This window comes from Ochotona curzoniae, unplaced genomic scaffold, assembly GCF_017591425.1.
Source record: "Ochotona curzoniae isolate NIBS_2020 unplaced genomic scaffold, NIBS_Ocur_1.0 scaffold_4505, whole genome shotgun sequence".
Classification (NCBI taxonomy): Eukaryota; Metazoa; Chordata; class Mammalia; order Lagomorpha; family Ochotonidae; genus Ochotona; species Ochotona curzoniae.
In genome coordinates, this window is record NW_024467118.1 from 24013922 (window position 1) to 24030241 (window position 16320).

General features: G+C 40.7%; 1 protein-coding gene across 1 annotated transcript in view; it reads left to right on the forward strand.

Moving 5' to 3' along the window:
* Positions 1-16320, forward strand: part of N4BP2 (NEDD4 binding protein 2) — a 75279-nt gene that overhangs the window by 43424 nt on the left and 15535 nt on the right. Inside the window, exons 10-14 of the mRNA XM_040966381.1 lie at positions 805-3158; positions 3808-3893; positions 4415-4460; positions 6589-6785; positions 10062-10180. Coding sequence (XP_040822315.1) covers positions 805-3158; positions 3808-3893; positions 4415-4460; positions 6589-6785; positions 10062-10180 — 2802 coding nt within the window. The remainder of the gene's footprint in view (positions 1-804; positions 3159-3807; positions 3894-4414; positions 4461-6588; positions 6786-10061; positions 10181-16320) is intronic.

Genomic DNA, 16320 nt, shown 5'->3' on the forward strand with positions numbered 1-16320 from the left:
TGTAAGGCTCCAAGAACTAGGGATTTCACTGCTCCACCTTTTTCATTAAGTAGGACATGTTCTTGCAGGCTAATCCATGTACCCAGCCAGGCATCCCAAACATCACCAGATCCCCCACTCCTGGGGCTCACAAACCTAGCATCTATCTTCCAGGCAGGCCCCAGGACAACTACCCCAAACAAATGATGACAGCAAAAAATCTTGATGAATGAGGGAAACAGACATTGGGAGGGTGACATCATCCTTGGATTGGTGAAAATGGTAGCATCTCAGAACTATCCAAACCACTTGGACAGAACCCTCGAAATATGTCTACATCAAGACTCTGAGTTGATATAAGGCGGCACTTCCTCATCCTGGGTACTGGGACATGTGGAAAGTTATCAGTGGTTTCTCTCTTTGTCTCTCCCCTTCTCCCAGGAATGACAAGAAGAAATAGCAGATTTGGAAACAATGAGTTCACCCAATTTTCCCTAAGCCTTGATCCTTCCCACCCTGACCAACCATGTAATCAGTATTTAAAAATAAAATTTATTTAAAGAAAAAAAGAACTAGGGATTTCCTCTGTTGCCTTTTCAGGCTATAAGCAGGAAGCTAGATTGAAAGTGGAGCAGAGGTGGGACATGAACTGGCACCCATATGGGATTCTGGCACTTCCAAGTGGACGATTAGCTTGTTGAGCCACTATGTTGGCTCTGAGCTTTTATAATTTTATTGCAGTTAAATGTAATAGGGTAAATGTTAAATGCCTTAAGTTGAAACATTAAATGACTTTTCTTATGATGCTCTGAAAAAATCTTACAGCTCAAGAATCAATGAAGATATTACCTCTGAGAAAGAAGAACGTGTTTCATCCTCTTTGCAGCACGTAGAATCAACTGAACAGAAGCCTCTTGAAACAACCAAAGGAACTGCACTGCCCGAGGATGTCCCCTGTCTCCCTAATGCAGATTTACACAGAGGAAGAAAAGAAGTCAGTGTGACAAATCCTAACCCCCAGAGTGCTCTCATTCAGGAAGCTTCTCGCATACAGTTTTCTGACTCTGAAAACAAACTTGGAGCAGCAGACAGAAGTGAAAATAAAGAGCAAGTAGAAAAAGAGTGTAGTAAAACTGATAAAGGTGACTCTGTGGAAGGAGTCTTGCCGAATACCGGCTGTGTTGAAAATAACCCAGAACACTGTGACCCTGCAAATACTACATCACTTCAACACGAGAAGTGCTCACCTTGTGAAATAGTGGAAGAAAGAACAACAGTAAAGAAAAAGACGTTTGGGAAACAAAAAAGCAAAACAACTTTGGAAAAATTCCCAAGACAGGAACTTCCAGATTTTGTTGGTGACTGGCCAGTTGATAAAGCCATGGGTCAGAGAACAAAAAGGAACCGAAAAACTGAAAAACCTTCATGTGTACAAAGCGACAGAAAGTTCAGTCGCCCTCCGTCACGCAAAGTGTCTGATAGTAGTGTGTGTGTGAGTGTAGATTCCACCCAGCGGGGAGGCTCTCCGCATGAATGCACGGAGGATGGCCGAAAGTCACAGTGTGACGATGCTTCAGAATCCTTCCATAGCTGTAAATATGAAACTTACAAAAATAGTGAAAACATCTCCTTCGGCATCGTGGGCGACTGGCCTTCCACTGAGGCACTAGCTCAGAGAGAGCACAGATCAAGAACGCCAAAGGCTGGTTTCAGTGAACTCAATCCAAACTTTGGATCTAGTAATGATGTGAATAAAATATCCTTCTACACAGCACATGAAGCCTGCTGGGGCACAAGCCCTGAAGAGCTAAAAACCTTAGGTGGCTCCGCTCTACGGAGTGCAGAAATGTTACCCAGTGATGTGATCTCTGAAACTCAGACTTGTCTGAGTGAAAACATCCTGGGAGAACACACATCACCTTTTGCTTTTACCAGTAGTGTACCAAGTATTCCCGGAGTAGTAGTACCACAAACTTTAGCAGAATTTTCTGAGGAGGTGCTTAAAGGAGTCTCTGGAATAGAAGTTGGCCAGTGTACCCAGACTGAACCTCAGGATTTTGCTCTGTTATGGAAAATAGAAAAGAATAAAATTGGTGTTTCAGATTCTATCAGAGTATTAACAGGAAGATTAGATGGGTTCAAACCTAAAGCTTTCAATGTTAACACAAGATCCGATGCTCAGGAAACAATCCCGTATAGGGTCATGTATGATAAAAGCACGTACGTTGAAGAAAGCGAGCTCACCAATGCTGATGAATCTGAGAATCTTAACATTCTTTGTAAACTGTTTGGATCTTATTCATTAGAAGCCTTAAAAGATTTATATGAGAGGTGTAATAAAGATATTATTTGGGCCACAAGCCTTTTATTGGATTCTGAAACTAAATTGTGTGAGGACACCGAATATGAGAATGTCCAAAAATCATGTGACGAATCACAAATTGGGCCATTTTCTCTGGGTTTGAATTTGAAGGAAATTATTAGCCAAAGAGGAACCGAAGAAGATTCCAATTCTGTGCTAGAGTTCAGCCATGGTACCGGTGTCAGTCTCACCAACGCGCGATCTCCCTACGATGCCGAAAGGGAAAACGCCGAGCGGGCAGACCTGAACGCTATCACTCCTGAGAAATACGGGTTAGCCACGGGTGCGTTGCCCAGTGCTGCTGCTGATCCAGAGAGTCACGATGGAGTGTTTACAGACACTCAGGCAGAGCTGTCCCGTTTATACAGCTTCAAGCCGCCTTTACCAGCTGTCCTAAAAACTGCTTCCCCTGAAGATGTGAGTGAAGCAGACAGTAGTCCAGGAGCCACGGAGACCGTAGGAAGGATCCTTTCCTCGTTACATCTGTCTGACGTTTGTCCTTCGCATCTGGAATTGAATGAAGAAATTGGCTTTATTGACTCTTTCGAGGTGAAGAGAGATGAAAATGTTGCAAAAGATTACGTGAAATTTGCCAACATGGAAGAATTTATGAATGAAGAAGAACAGGAAATGCAGAAAATTCTAATGGCAGGCAGTAGCTTGTCAACTGGAGTTAGTGAGGAAGATAAAACTGAGCTGTTGAATCCCACCCCAGGGCTGGCTAAGTCTCTGACTATAGACTGCCTGGAACTTGCACTACCCCCTGAGCTGGCTTTTCAACTCAGTGAATTGTTTGGTCCTGTTGGTATTGATTCAGGTAAGGGAAAGTAGATTGCGTGTGTGTGTATGTTTGAGTGAATAGGATATGGCGCCTTCTATTTTGATTATAAAATTATTCCATAAATTAACCAAAATACAAAAATAATTAGTATTGCCTGAGCATATATTTTTTTTGGTATAGCCTGTTTCTAGAGGGTTTAAAAATATGATTCAAAAAAGTAGAAAATATTTAAATGGAGTTTTCTTTTTTATTTTCCTAGGAAAGATAGACTTTTCTTTTTCTTTTTTTTTTAAGATGCATCTATCTTTATTGCAAAGGTAGATTTACAGATAGAAGGAGAGACCAAGAAAAGAAAAAGATCTTCCATTCATTGGTTTACTCCCCAGATAGCACAAAGACCAGAAGTGAGCTGATCTGAAGCCAGGAGCCAGGAGCTTCCTCTTGGTCTCCCACGTGGGTACAGGGTCCCAAGGCTAATGGAAATGAATAACTTAAATAGATTTATTGTGAAACTTTGAATATTTACACATTGAGAAATGTGAAAATAATGCAGTATAATATAAAAAAAACTCTAAATGGGTTAGTAAATAGAAAGATAAGTTAGAAATTAAGAATACAAATGAGGTTGTATGATGTGCACTGCGGTTGAGTATGCTTTCTGCTGTCTTTTCCCTCCCGTTCCAAGGATCTCTAACAGTGGAAGATTGTGTGGTCCACATAGATCTGAATCTGGCTAAAGTGCTCCACGAGAAATGGAAGGAGTCTGTAATGGTCGGTAGGCTTCTTTCCCTTGTATCACCTTTTCATTTCAATAAAATCTACCATGTTCCATCGGATTTTGCCTTTGAGGGAAAGTGAACTTTTACATAATTAGGTATAGAACTCAATGTGGTTGCTGATTTTTTTTTTCCCGGCTTTAAAGGCAAGATTTATTAAAGATACTGAGGATGGAGACCTGCTGCAGCATCAGGAGGGCTCCCAGAGAGCAAAGACCCCGGGATTATATAGATGAATTTATCTTATTCCCCGAAAGACTATACAGCTGGATGATTAAACTTGATAGAAGTTTTTTAGGAGAATGCTGCAAATAGCACTAAAATCAAAGAGAGCTATGCAGATACAGCTGCACATTATCATTTACTTTGTTCTGTTTTTATTAGATTGTAGTAGGAATGGTTCACAGGTACACAAGCAGTGGGTATTTATCTCCTAGAGAAAACTAGGGTACCCTGTAGCCTTGCTTGTTTAGGTAGCCTTCCTACGCCAATCCTCTGTTCTGCGTTTGTGCTTAGGAGCGACAAAGACAAGAAGAGGTGTCTTCTGGCAGGTTGATGCAAGGTAAGGCGCATTATCTGCTCATGTTCGTAGAACTTTGAGACTTGGGCGGAAGGGTGTGTCTTTGATTTCAACTCATTTCCAAGTACATTTCCATAGAATAATTACCTGTGGATTTTGATTTGCAAATAGGAGTTCTTCAAAAAATATTTAACATCAATTTTTTTAAAGATTTGTTTTTTTGAAAGTTGGAGTTAGAATTAGAATGAGAGTAGCAGTGTGGTCTTCTAGTCACGAAGACACACACCAAGCCAAAGCTAGGAGCCAAGGGCTGGCAAGGAAGTAAAGGGCTTCAAGAACTTGGGCTTTCCCAAGGCGCATTAGCTGGAAGCTAGATTGAAAGTGGGGCAGCCAGGACTGGAACTGACACCCATAGGGGATGCCACTGCTGCTGGAGGTGGTTTGGTGTGCTGTGTAACAACACTCACCCTAACATTGATTACTGATGCAGTATCACGCTAAAAGAAGAGAAACTTTTATAATATGCATTTGGCTTCCCAAGTGCTTTGAAACAACTAAAGCTGTGCTCTGCTACATATGGCCACAGTGATGTTAAGGTTCTGTATCACATTAGAGACTGTTGTTTTGGTTCGAGGGCAGTGAATGATCATGTGTTTGTTTAGGTTCATCACTGAAATGTTACGTGGTTATTGAGAAGTATTATGGATGTCATATTATTAGAGCACAGAAATAATCTGCTGTTTTGGTACCTTGTGAAAATTTGAAAAATGTTTGATTTCAGATGACGTCTGTTATGTAGTATTGATAATCAGATTATTACAGGGTGAGTGGCAGACCTTTTAGTATGGTCTTCAGCTCATTTATTTTTGGGGGCCAATATTGTGGCATTGTGGGTAAAGCTGCCTTTTAGTGCCAGCATCCCATATGAGCACCAGTTCAAGTCCCAGCTGCTTCCTTCTGATCCAGGTCCTTGTTAATGTGCCTGGGATAGCAAGCAAGGGAAGATGGCTCAGGTGCTTTGGAGACATAGTAGAAGCTCCTGGCTCCGGGCTTCAGACTAGCCCAGCTCCAGACATTTCAGTTGGAAATATTTATTCTCTCTTTCTCCCTCACTCTCCTTCCATTCTTGCTTCACTCCCTCCCTCCTTCCCTCTCTTCTCACTTCTTCCATTTTTCTCTTTACTTCTGCTGTTCTGATAAATAAACCTTAACAAACAAACAGAACGTTTAAAAAAGTCAGAAACTTTGAACTCCATTTTGGTCTCCCATATGGATGACAGGAGCTCGGGTAGTTTGGTTGTCCGTTCCCGAATTCCCAGGCACATTAGTAGTGAGCCAGATTGGAAATGGAAGAGCCAGGCCTTAAGCTTGTACTCCTGTGAGCACTTTATCTGGGGGTCAGTGTGCTGTGCCACATCAGCCCCCTAAGGCCTTCGCTTTGTGCTTAAGGCTCTCCAGATACTTGTCTTACCTTCTTCACACTGGGACCAAGGCAGGGAGCTCCAGGCCGGACACTGTTGGGATATGCTTTACTCAGACTCGAGCTCCTGCTGTTGCTGCTGTAGCCCCAGTAGCTAAAGCTGTTGAGCGGAGAGCCGCCAAAGGGCTGTTGTGGTTGTATGAATTCTGGTGTCTGGTTTCTTTTCACTCACCAGGAAAGCAAAGGAAGACAGCAGAATGTGATGATGTCTCTCAGAGAGCCAGAATGTTGCTCGTTATATTCTCTGTCGTGAACGCCCTATTTTGAGTATTGTTGTTCAGTATTTATTGTATACTTCCAGGAGTTTAACAGGCTTGCCAAAAGTTTTAGTCCTCTCAGCCCCTGGAGTATCTGGGCAGAGCTGGCTGGTTCTGTTCCGGTTATTTCCAGCTGACTGTAACTTCCTGTTTACCAGTGTCCTGTATACATTTTTTGTATTTTGGTTCCCACTGAGTCAAATAATTGTAACATCCAGATCCTGTTGATTTGAAACAGTCCTGTGCTATAAGTAGCATTCCTTTCTGGCAATTTTGTGAAGATATATTTTGAAATTTTGGAGTTAATCTTACAAATTAAAAAGTAAAGAACCGTGGTTCTTTAGTTTCTCTGAGCTGGCAGAAATAGAATGAATAATGTTTTATCTGTAACTTAGCTGTTGAGGGTATGACACTGTTCATACTTCTTTTATAGATCCTTCCCTGGTGGGACAACTTAGTCCTGATAATCCTGAACAAAAATCATCTCAGAGAACAGGCAAAAAATTACTGAGGACTTTAGCAGCATCTGAAATGTTACCCTTGTTGGATCATTGGAATACTCAGACTAAAAAAGTATCTCTCAGAGAAATAATGTCAGAAGAAATTGCCTTACAGGAAAAACACGACTTGGTATGTGTTGATATAAACATGAAGCCTTTCCTCCAATTGTGTGTGTTTCCTTGTGGTTGTCATTTTGTTCTGTGTTTCCTAGTCTAGAATTTGTATTTAGCATGACTAAAGTTAGTGTTAAAATCGAAATGCATTTTAAATGTAATTTGAAGCTGGAGATTTTTGCATCAGGGAAATTAGTGGCTATTTTCTAACAATGAGGCATCTGTTAAGTTTGTGTTGCTTTGGATTTTAATTTGCAGGTGGTGACCCCGAATTTTTTTTAGTGTTTAACATTTATATCTGACTTTTTTTCTAGAGAAACAAAAAGAAAATTCGTGTTTAAAGATAATTTCATACATAAATTGGTATTAAGACATTTCTATCTTGCTATTAAAAAATATACCCATCTTTGAAATAAAAATTTTAGAGGAAAATTTTAAAAATGTACACATTTGCAGTGCAGCACGATAGCCTAGTGGCAAAATCCTAGCCTTGCGTCCACTGAGATCCCATGAGAGTGCCGGGTCATATCCTGGCTGTTCCACTTCCCATCCAGCTCCCTGCTTGTGACCTGGGAAAGCAGTAGAGGATAAACCAAAACCTTGGACCCGGCACTTGTGTGTGAGACCTGGAACCAATGTGGGAGACCTGGAAATAGCTCCAGGCTCCTGGTTTTGGATTGGCTATGCTCAGGCCGTTTTGGCCTCTTGGGGAGTGAACAAACATCCCAAAGGTCTTTCTCTCTGTCGGTCCTTCTCTCTATATCTGCCTTTCAAACAAACAAACAAAGAAAAAGCAATAAATCTTCAAAAAGAAATATACACATTTGAATTGAGAACACAAATAATTAGGGCTGCTGCCGTGGCGTATAGGCTAATCCTCTGCCTGTGGTGCTGGCATCCCAACATGTGACTGCTCTGAGTCCCAGCTGCTCTCCTTGCAGTTTAGCTCCTTGCTTATGTCTTGGGAAGGCAGCAGAGTGTAGCAGAGGTCCTGGACCCGTGTGCTCTGTGGGAGTCCCAGAGAAGCTCCTGGTTTTTGGCTCAAATGGTTGGCTCTGACTGCTATGGCCATTTTGCGGGGAGAGCAGGCAGATGGAACACATCTCTATTTTGCTCTCTGTGTCTCCTCTCTGTAACTATTCCTTTAAAATAAAAGCAAAAAATATTTTTAAAATAAATTAATTAAAATTCCTTTTTAATCTAACTTATTAGTTAAGTAAGTTCTGAACAGAAACTTCATTTTTTTTCCTTTTTTTTTTTTTAAGATTTCTTTTTGGAAAGTCAGATTTACAGAGAGTAAGAGAGAAAGAGCCTATGTCTGCTGGTTTACTCCCCAAGTGGTCACAAGGGTTAGAGCTGAGCTGATTTGAAGCCAGGAGCCAGGAACTTCTTCCACGTTTCCCACGTGGGTGCTTTGGGCCATCTTCTACTGGTTTCCCAGGCCACAAGTAGGAGGTTAGATGGAAAATGGAACAGCTGGGACATGAATCATATGGGATCCTGGCATGTGCGAAGCAAGTACTTAGGCCATAATGCAGTATCCAAAACTTTGTAGTTTTTAAAGATTTGTTTGTTTTTGAAAATGTTAAGGAGAGGGAAAGAGACAGTTTTATCTTCTGGTTCATTCTTAAATTATAGGAATGAAGCCAAGAGCCAGGAATTTCATCCAAGTCTCTCCCCTCAACTTCTTCCTCCTTGTTTATTTGTATTTATTTATTTATTTGGGAGACAGAGAGAGGGAGAAATTAGAGGTCTTTCATCTGCTGGCTTATTTCCCAAATATCTAGAATCTCTGGATCCTGGGCCAGGCTGTGGCTAGGATCCTGGCACTCAGTTTGCCTCTCCCATGTTGGGTACAGGGACCAAAAAACTTGAGCCCTCAGGTGGTTCTCAGGGTACAAAGCTGGAGTGAAGAATAGAACCAGGACTGAAAACCATGCACTCTGATATGGGACACAGGTGTTACAGTCAGTCAGGTGGTATCCTGACTGATGTGCTAAATACCAACCTTGGAAATTATTTTTCAAGTTTTAGGGTCTTCTTAGCAAACAGATTATTTAATCATATCCCAAGACTGACAGAGTTAGGAATCACTATGAGCCAGTTTAAGAATCTTTGCCACAAGTTTAGATTAGAATTAAAATGATCACATTTTACGAATGCTTTTACTTGGTAGTTTGAGCAGGAAGAAATGAGTAGTAAAGTAACTACAAACATTCATGTTCAGTTATTTTCGAGTAAATATGCTTGTGAAAAATTGCAAAGTAATTGTGGATTCTAAGAATTTCTGTCAACCTCAATTTTCCACTTATTGATACATTGTAGTTTCTGCCCAAATGAGGGGAATCCGTTGTTGAGGATATTGTTCACAGCATCATGCAGTGTCCCTTTTCTGAGAACTCATGGGGGAAATTTCCCTCAGGTGTCGGTACCAGAAAAGGCTGTGCTTCTCTGCATCACTGGTTGGTTTTATTGTATGGATGCTGAGAATGTTGGTTTCCTCCTTTGCTTTGGGCACTAAGAGACTCAGAAACGAATTTGTGCCCCAATTTAGCAATTGTGTTAAAATTTTATGGTATGCATTAACAAACTAATTTTGCTTGCTAGCTTTATCCCAAATTTTTATTTTTGGGCTCTCTGACTTCTGCATGTTTATGTCATGTTTATTAGGGTATCTTCATCCTTTTTAAATAGTATGATCGAATTTGTTGTATGTATACAAAGGTATTTAAGAAAGTTCATGAAGACATATAGTGGTTTATGAAGAACTATACTAATAATATAACGGAACTCACTGAGTGGCAAGGAATTTGGGGAGGGCATAAAGGAAATCTCAGAGCCTATGGAAATGTATCATAAAATGATAAAAGTAAAAAGTAAAAAAAAAAGTAAAAAAAAAATCATTTGGGAAAAAAAAGTTCATGGAAATTGAATTAAAAACTATTTTAGTGAGAAAAAATTGAAATCCATGCATAGTATTTTCATAATGCATATTATGTGTGTGAATAGTATACTATTTTATATATATATTATATTATTATATATAATGTGTGTGAATAGTATAGATTTATATGCACATGCTTGAATATGTGATTTTCTGGATGTGTATGAATATATACACATATATTATGTGTAAATAAATACTGCATGAATACTTACTATTTTAGTCAGCTGTGAAGAAAGTTTGATTACTTTTCAATTATTAGTCTTTTTCGATGCCATAACATGCTTTTGGTCAATCTTGTTACGATTATAAATTTAGTCTTACAGGTGATTTTGTGTTTTGTTTTAGAAAAGGGAGACATTTATTTTTGAGAAAGATTGTGCCACCAAACTAAAGGAGAAGCAGCTCTTTAAGATATTTCCAGCCATTAACCAAAACTTTCTGGCAGACATCTTCAAGGACCACAAGTGAGTGTGGGGGTTATCTATAGTCTCTGTTCTGCTATTACTGAAAGCATTTGCATATATTGAAACCTCTTGTATTTATTTTTCTGATAGCATAATAATTAGGGAATTTATAACCAAAATGCAATGTGCATAATATAGAAAATGTATTCCTCTCTAATTCTTTTTCTTAAGGATATGCTAATGAGTGTGCATGCTGGTATGCTTCTGTGGTTTTGTGTGTGTGTGTGTATATATTCATACATACTTGCATGTAACCAAAAAAAAGTTATATGTTGTGTTTTTTGTAGTTTTACTGGTATTTTTTCTGCTCTTTTTATAGTCTCTGGAGTATTCTGTAATAGGAAAGCACTCTAATTTATTTAAATGTGTCTATTTGTGAACATTTGGCTCTCTGAAAAATTGTTATAGAAAATTTATAAATATGCATTTTCATTTACTCAATACATGCTATTGTAGGGTAATTTCTGAAACTGAAACTGCTGGTTTAGACTGTGTGCATTTAAAACGTTTACAGATAATGACAAACTTCCTTTAAGAAAGGCTGTCTGAGTCAGCTATATGCTGGTATCATAACCCTTAAATATTAGGACTTTAGGGGCCTGGCACGGTGGCCTGGCGGCTAAAGTCCTCACCTTGAACATGCCAGGATCCTATTTAGGCGCCGGTTCTAATCCCGGCAATCTTGCTTCCCATCCAGCTCCCTGCTTGTGGCTTGGGGAAGCAGTCGAGGACAGCCCAAACCTTGGGAACCTGCACCCATGTGGGAGACCTGGAGGAGGTTCCTGCCTCCTGGCTTCAGATCTGCTCAGCACCGGCCGTTGTACTCACTTGGGGAGTGAGTCATAGGACGAAAGATCTTCCTCTCTGTCTCTGTTCCTCTCTGTATATCTGACGTTGTAATAAAAATAAATCTTTTAAAAAAATTAGGACTTTAAAATTTGTTTTTAGTGGGCCCAACGGCGTGGCCTGGCGGCTAAAGTCCTTGCCTTGAATGCACTGGGATCCCATATGGGCGCCGGTTGTAATCCTGGCAGCTCCACTTGCCATCTAGCTCCCTGCTTGCAACCTGGGAAAGCAGTCAGTGCTTTGAGATCCTTCACCTGCGTGGGAGACTTGGAGGAGGTTCCTGGCTCCTGGCTTTGGATCGGCACAGCGCCGGCCATTGCAGTCACTTGGAAAGTGAATCATTGGACGGAGAATCTTCCTCTCTATCTCTCCTCCTCTCTGTATATCTGACTTTGTAATAAAAATAAATAAATCTTTTTAAAAAGAGAAAATTATAAATGGAAAAAAGTTTTCTAGTTATCAGAAAAATAAAAATATAACAAATACAGACATATTATTTTTATTATTATTTATTATTATTATTATTTTATTATTATTTATTATTTTTCCCACTACAATGCCAAAACACTTTTTTAAGATATATTTATTTTTATTACAAATTCAGATATACAGAGAGGAGGAGAGACAGAGAGGAAGATCCTCCGTCTGATGATTCACTCCCCAAGTGATCACAATGGCCAGTGCTGCGCTGATGTGAAGCTGGGTACCAGGAATTTCTTTTCAGGTTTCCCACTTGGGTGCAAACTCCCAATGCTCTGGGCTGTCCTTGACTGCTTTCCCAGGCCACAAGCAGGGATCTGGATGAGAAGTGGAGCTGCTGGGACCAGAACCGGCGCCCCTATGGGATCCCAGTGCGTTCAAGGCGAGGACCTTAGCCACCAGACCATGTCGCTGGGCCCATAATTTTCTTATTGTTGCCTGCTTTTCTTCTATTTTTTTTCTATTTATTTCTAGATTTCTCAGAGCTCTTTACATAATATGTGCATTAATCTTCAGATTGCATCTATTTTCTTACTGTAATAACTGCTGTAGTACCAGGGATGATCTTGTTTTAATTCATATGTTTTATCAGAAAATGTTTCTTACTTATTTCTGAGTTCTATGTCTTATTTTAGGAAGCCTTTCTAGTTCAATATTGTAAAATATTTTCTGTAATATATTAGTAGTAAAGCAGATTTTCTTTACTCCATTTTTTAAATTAAAATTTTTTATTTATTTTCATTTTATTTGAAAGACAATGAGAGAGATCTTTGCGTCTGCTAATTCATTTTCCAAATGCCTGCAAGCACCTAGTAACTAGGCCAGACCACATGCAGGAGCCAGGAGCCCAGGAACTCAGTGTGAGTCTCCCAAGTATGTGCAGGGACCCAGGTTCTTGTGCCAACATCCATTGCCTTCCTGGATGAGGTGCATGATGTGGAAGCTGTGTTAGGAGTAGAGCAGGTCCTCCTGTGATCTCATTGGAGTGCATGTGTCTGAATATGGGGGTCCCTCCCCAGTTACTGAAGATGGTGTAGTGGACAGCATACCCAGATGCACAGGGAGGATTAGGCCGTGCATTGGATCCTTTTTTATTTTTATTTTTTTTAATTTTTATTATATTTTTTGACAATCTTTACATAGTTAATTGGGGTAAAAAAGCTCAAGCGCTGTAGGAAAGTGGATAAGACTATTATTTCCATATTGTTTCCTTCGTATATGTGAGGTAGAGGGAATATTGAGGGAGAAGCCCCACCCAGTCTCCCACCCACCCCAGGTCCCGGATGTAGGGCATGCTCCGAGGTTCTTGCTCAAGTGGTTTTGGAGCTGCAGCCTAGTCGGCTTGCATTGGGTCCTGCAGGACATCTGGGACCATAGTAGTGGTAGGAGGGCAGAACAAATTGATCAACTAACCCAGAGAAACTTGGCAGCAAATTTCTGGGCAAATGGAGACTCTGGGATGGATTGTGTCAGTCAGTGGACTTTGGAAGAATTTCCTCATCCTTGGATCTGTGAGCTCAATAGCATGTCAGAACTATCGAAACCACTTGAACAGAAACCTCAGAACATGCTCCACTTCGGGGACCCCTGGATGACATTGGGCAGTTCCCCATCCTTGGATACTGGGGCAGTTGGGAAGCTAGGTGTGGCTTCTCCTGGTGTCTCTCCCCTCCCCCCAGGCATAGGAAGAAGATAAGGAAGGTGTGGAAATAATGGTCTCACCCACTTTGCCCTAGTCCTCCACCCTTCCCAGCATAATCAACTGTATAAACATCATCAAAAATAAAATTTAAAAGAAAGCAGAGCAGGTCCTCAAACCATACAGTCTGATGTGGAATGTTGGTGTCCCAAACTGAGTCTTTGCTGTGCCAAACTCTACCTTAACTACCATAAATCTTTATTTTTAAAGATTTATTTATTTATTTTTTGTCTGAGATTATAGAGGAAGGAGTAGGTGGGGAAGGGGTGAGGAGAGTAAGTGTGCTTACATCTGCATTGTCAGTGACAGCCAGGGCTGGGCCAGCCTGGAGCTGGGAGCATCCAGATCTCCCATGTGGAAGCAAGAGAAGGTCTGGATTTCAAATACTCTGATGTGGGTGTTGGCATCTTAAACATCAGTTTAACCATCGTGCCACAATGCCTGCCCCTCTGTGTAGCATCTTATGTGTCTAGTGTAAGTTAGAAATTTATGAAAGAGGTAAAAACTTAGTGTTTTTTCAAATGATTTACCAGGTGAGTGGGTCATCTTTGTTACACTTCCACATACATGTTTTCTCTCTTTTCTTTCCTTCCTTCATTTTTTTTTTAACATTTATTTATTTTATTGGAAAGTAAGATTTGCAAAGAGAAGGAGAGATTCACTCCCAAGTGGCTACAACGGCTGGAGCTGAGCCAATCTGAAGCCAGGAGTCAGCAGCTGCTTCTGGGTCTCCCCCGTGGGTACAGGGTTCCAAGGCTTTGGTCCATCCTTTACTGCTTTCCCATTCCACAGGTAGGGAACTGGATGAGAAGTAGAGCAGCAGGGATACAAACCAGCACCCATATGGGATCCTGAGGCATGCAAGAAGAGGACTTTAGCCACTGGCTACAAGGCCTAATTATTTTTAAAATAGGCTTAGCTTATTCACTTGAAAAGGAGTTACAGAGAGAGGAAGAGAGAACTCTTCCATGCTGGTTCACTCCCTGAAAATGCCACAATGGCCAGGGTTGAACCAGGATCTTCGGCTGGGTCTCTGATGTGGATGGCAGGGACCCTAGCATTTGGGTCATCCTCTGCTTTTCCAGGCCATTAGCAGGCCATTGGAACTAGAACAGCTGGACCACTAATAGATTCCTTCGTGGAATGCAGGTGATAATGTAACCCACTGTCGCAGTGTTGATCTTTGATAGTGTATATTTTTATCATATATTTTTCTTAAAATTCTATTTTAGTAAAGGTTTATTGAAAATGCATGCCTTTTTAGAATCTTTTCAGAATCTAATATACATTTTATCTTCGGTTTATTCATGCAAATTGAGTTTTCCTTATCTGAAATGCTTAGGAGAAGCATGTTTCAGATTGTGTAATATTTGCACAGAGCACTGGCCGAGCAGCCCAAATCCAAGATTCTCTGAAATTTGAAGTTCTTTGGACGTCAAACTTGAATTTCGAAGCATATTGGATTTTTAATTTTTAGATCACAGATGTTCAACCTTTGTATTATTGTATCAGACCACCGAAATAGATTCCTGTAATAAAAACCTTTATCTTCAGATGCTTGCAGTTTTTTTTTTTCTTTAAAATAGTGTGGGGGGCCCCGGCGTGGTGGTGCAGTGGTTAAGATCCTCGTCTTGCACGCCCGGGATCCCATATGGGCGCCAGTTCTAGTCCCGGCAGCCCAGCTTCCCATCCAGCTCCCTGCCTGTGGCCCAGGAAAGCTGTCAAGGACGGCCCAAGGATTTGGGACCCTGCACCCATGTGGGAGACCCGGAAGGAAGAGTCTCCTGGCTTCAGATCGGCATAACATCGGCCGTTGCGCTCACTTGGGGAGTGAATCATGGGACGGAAGATCTTCCTCTCTGTCTCTTCTCCTCTCTGTATTATCCGCCTTTCCAATAAAAAAATAATAAAAATAAATCTTAAAAAAAATAGTATGGGAATAGGTTTACTCATTTTTAATACTTTTTAAATAGTAATTATTAGATTGTTCTGGATTTTTCTGTTTCTCTGCTATTGTATCAGGTTTTGATTTCAGAGGTTTTTTTGTTTGTTTGTTTGTTTGTTTTTGTACTTATGCAGGGAAGGGGTCTTCAGAATGTGTCACTCTCTTTATAAAGTCAAAATAGCTCCCCTTTCTGCATGGGCTTTCCAAGGTTTCAGCTACCCACGTCAAGCACTGTCTGAGTGTTAAGTTACATTCTGTTCTGTGTAGCATGATCAAGTCCTGTGTTGTCCCACTCAGCCCTGCTGGGGTTTTTTTGTTGTTGTTGTTTGTTTTTTAAGATTTATTTATTTTATTGAAAGATTTACAAAGAGAAGGAGAGACAGACAGAAAGATCTATGTGTTCACTCCCCAAGTGGCCACAATGGCTGGAGCTGAGCTGATCCGAAGCCAGGAGCCAGGAGCTTCTTCCAGGTCTCCCACATGGGTACAGGGTCCCAAGGCTTTGGGCTATCCTCTACTGTTTTCCCAGGCCACAAGCAGGAAGCTGGATGGGAAATGGAGCACCTGGGATTAGAACCAGTGTTCCTATGGGATTCCAGTGCATACAAGGCAGTGACTTTAGTTAACGAGGCTACCGTACCGGGGGCTCCCCTGCTCTGTTTGCTGGGCAGTAAAACATTTCTTTTCTCAGTATATCCATGCCATATATATTACCTACTCCTTAGTCACTTAATAGCCTTATTTATCAGATTCACAATTACAGCCTTGCAAGCACTAAAATTCAGGTAATCGTTGTTTACTTACTTAATAATGGCCCCCCAAATACAGGAATAGCAGAGTTGGCAGTTCAGATATGCTGGACAGAAGCCCTAAAGTGCCTCCTTTCGGTGAGGAGCTAGAATTATAGTTAAGTTGGGAGGGAGACTGAATTATTTTAACTATTGTGATATTACAGTATTATCATTGTTATTAATATTATTAATCCCTATGCCTAATTTATTTTTCATTTGTTAAAGATTTATTCTTATTTGAAAGGCATATTTGCAGAGAGAGAGAGAGAGACCTTCCATCTGCTGGCTTATTCTCTAAATAGCCAGAATGGCCAGAGCTGGGCTGGTCTGAAGCTGGGAACCAGGAGCTTCCTTGGGCATCTGCTGCTTTCCCAGACAT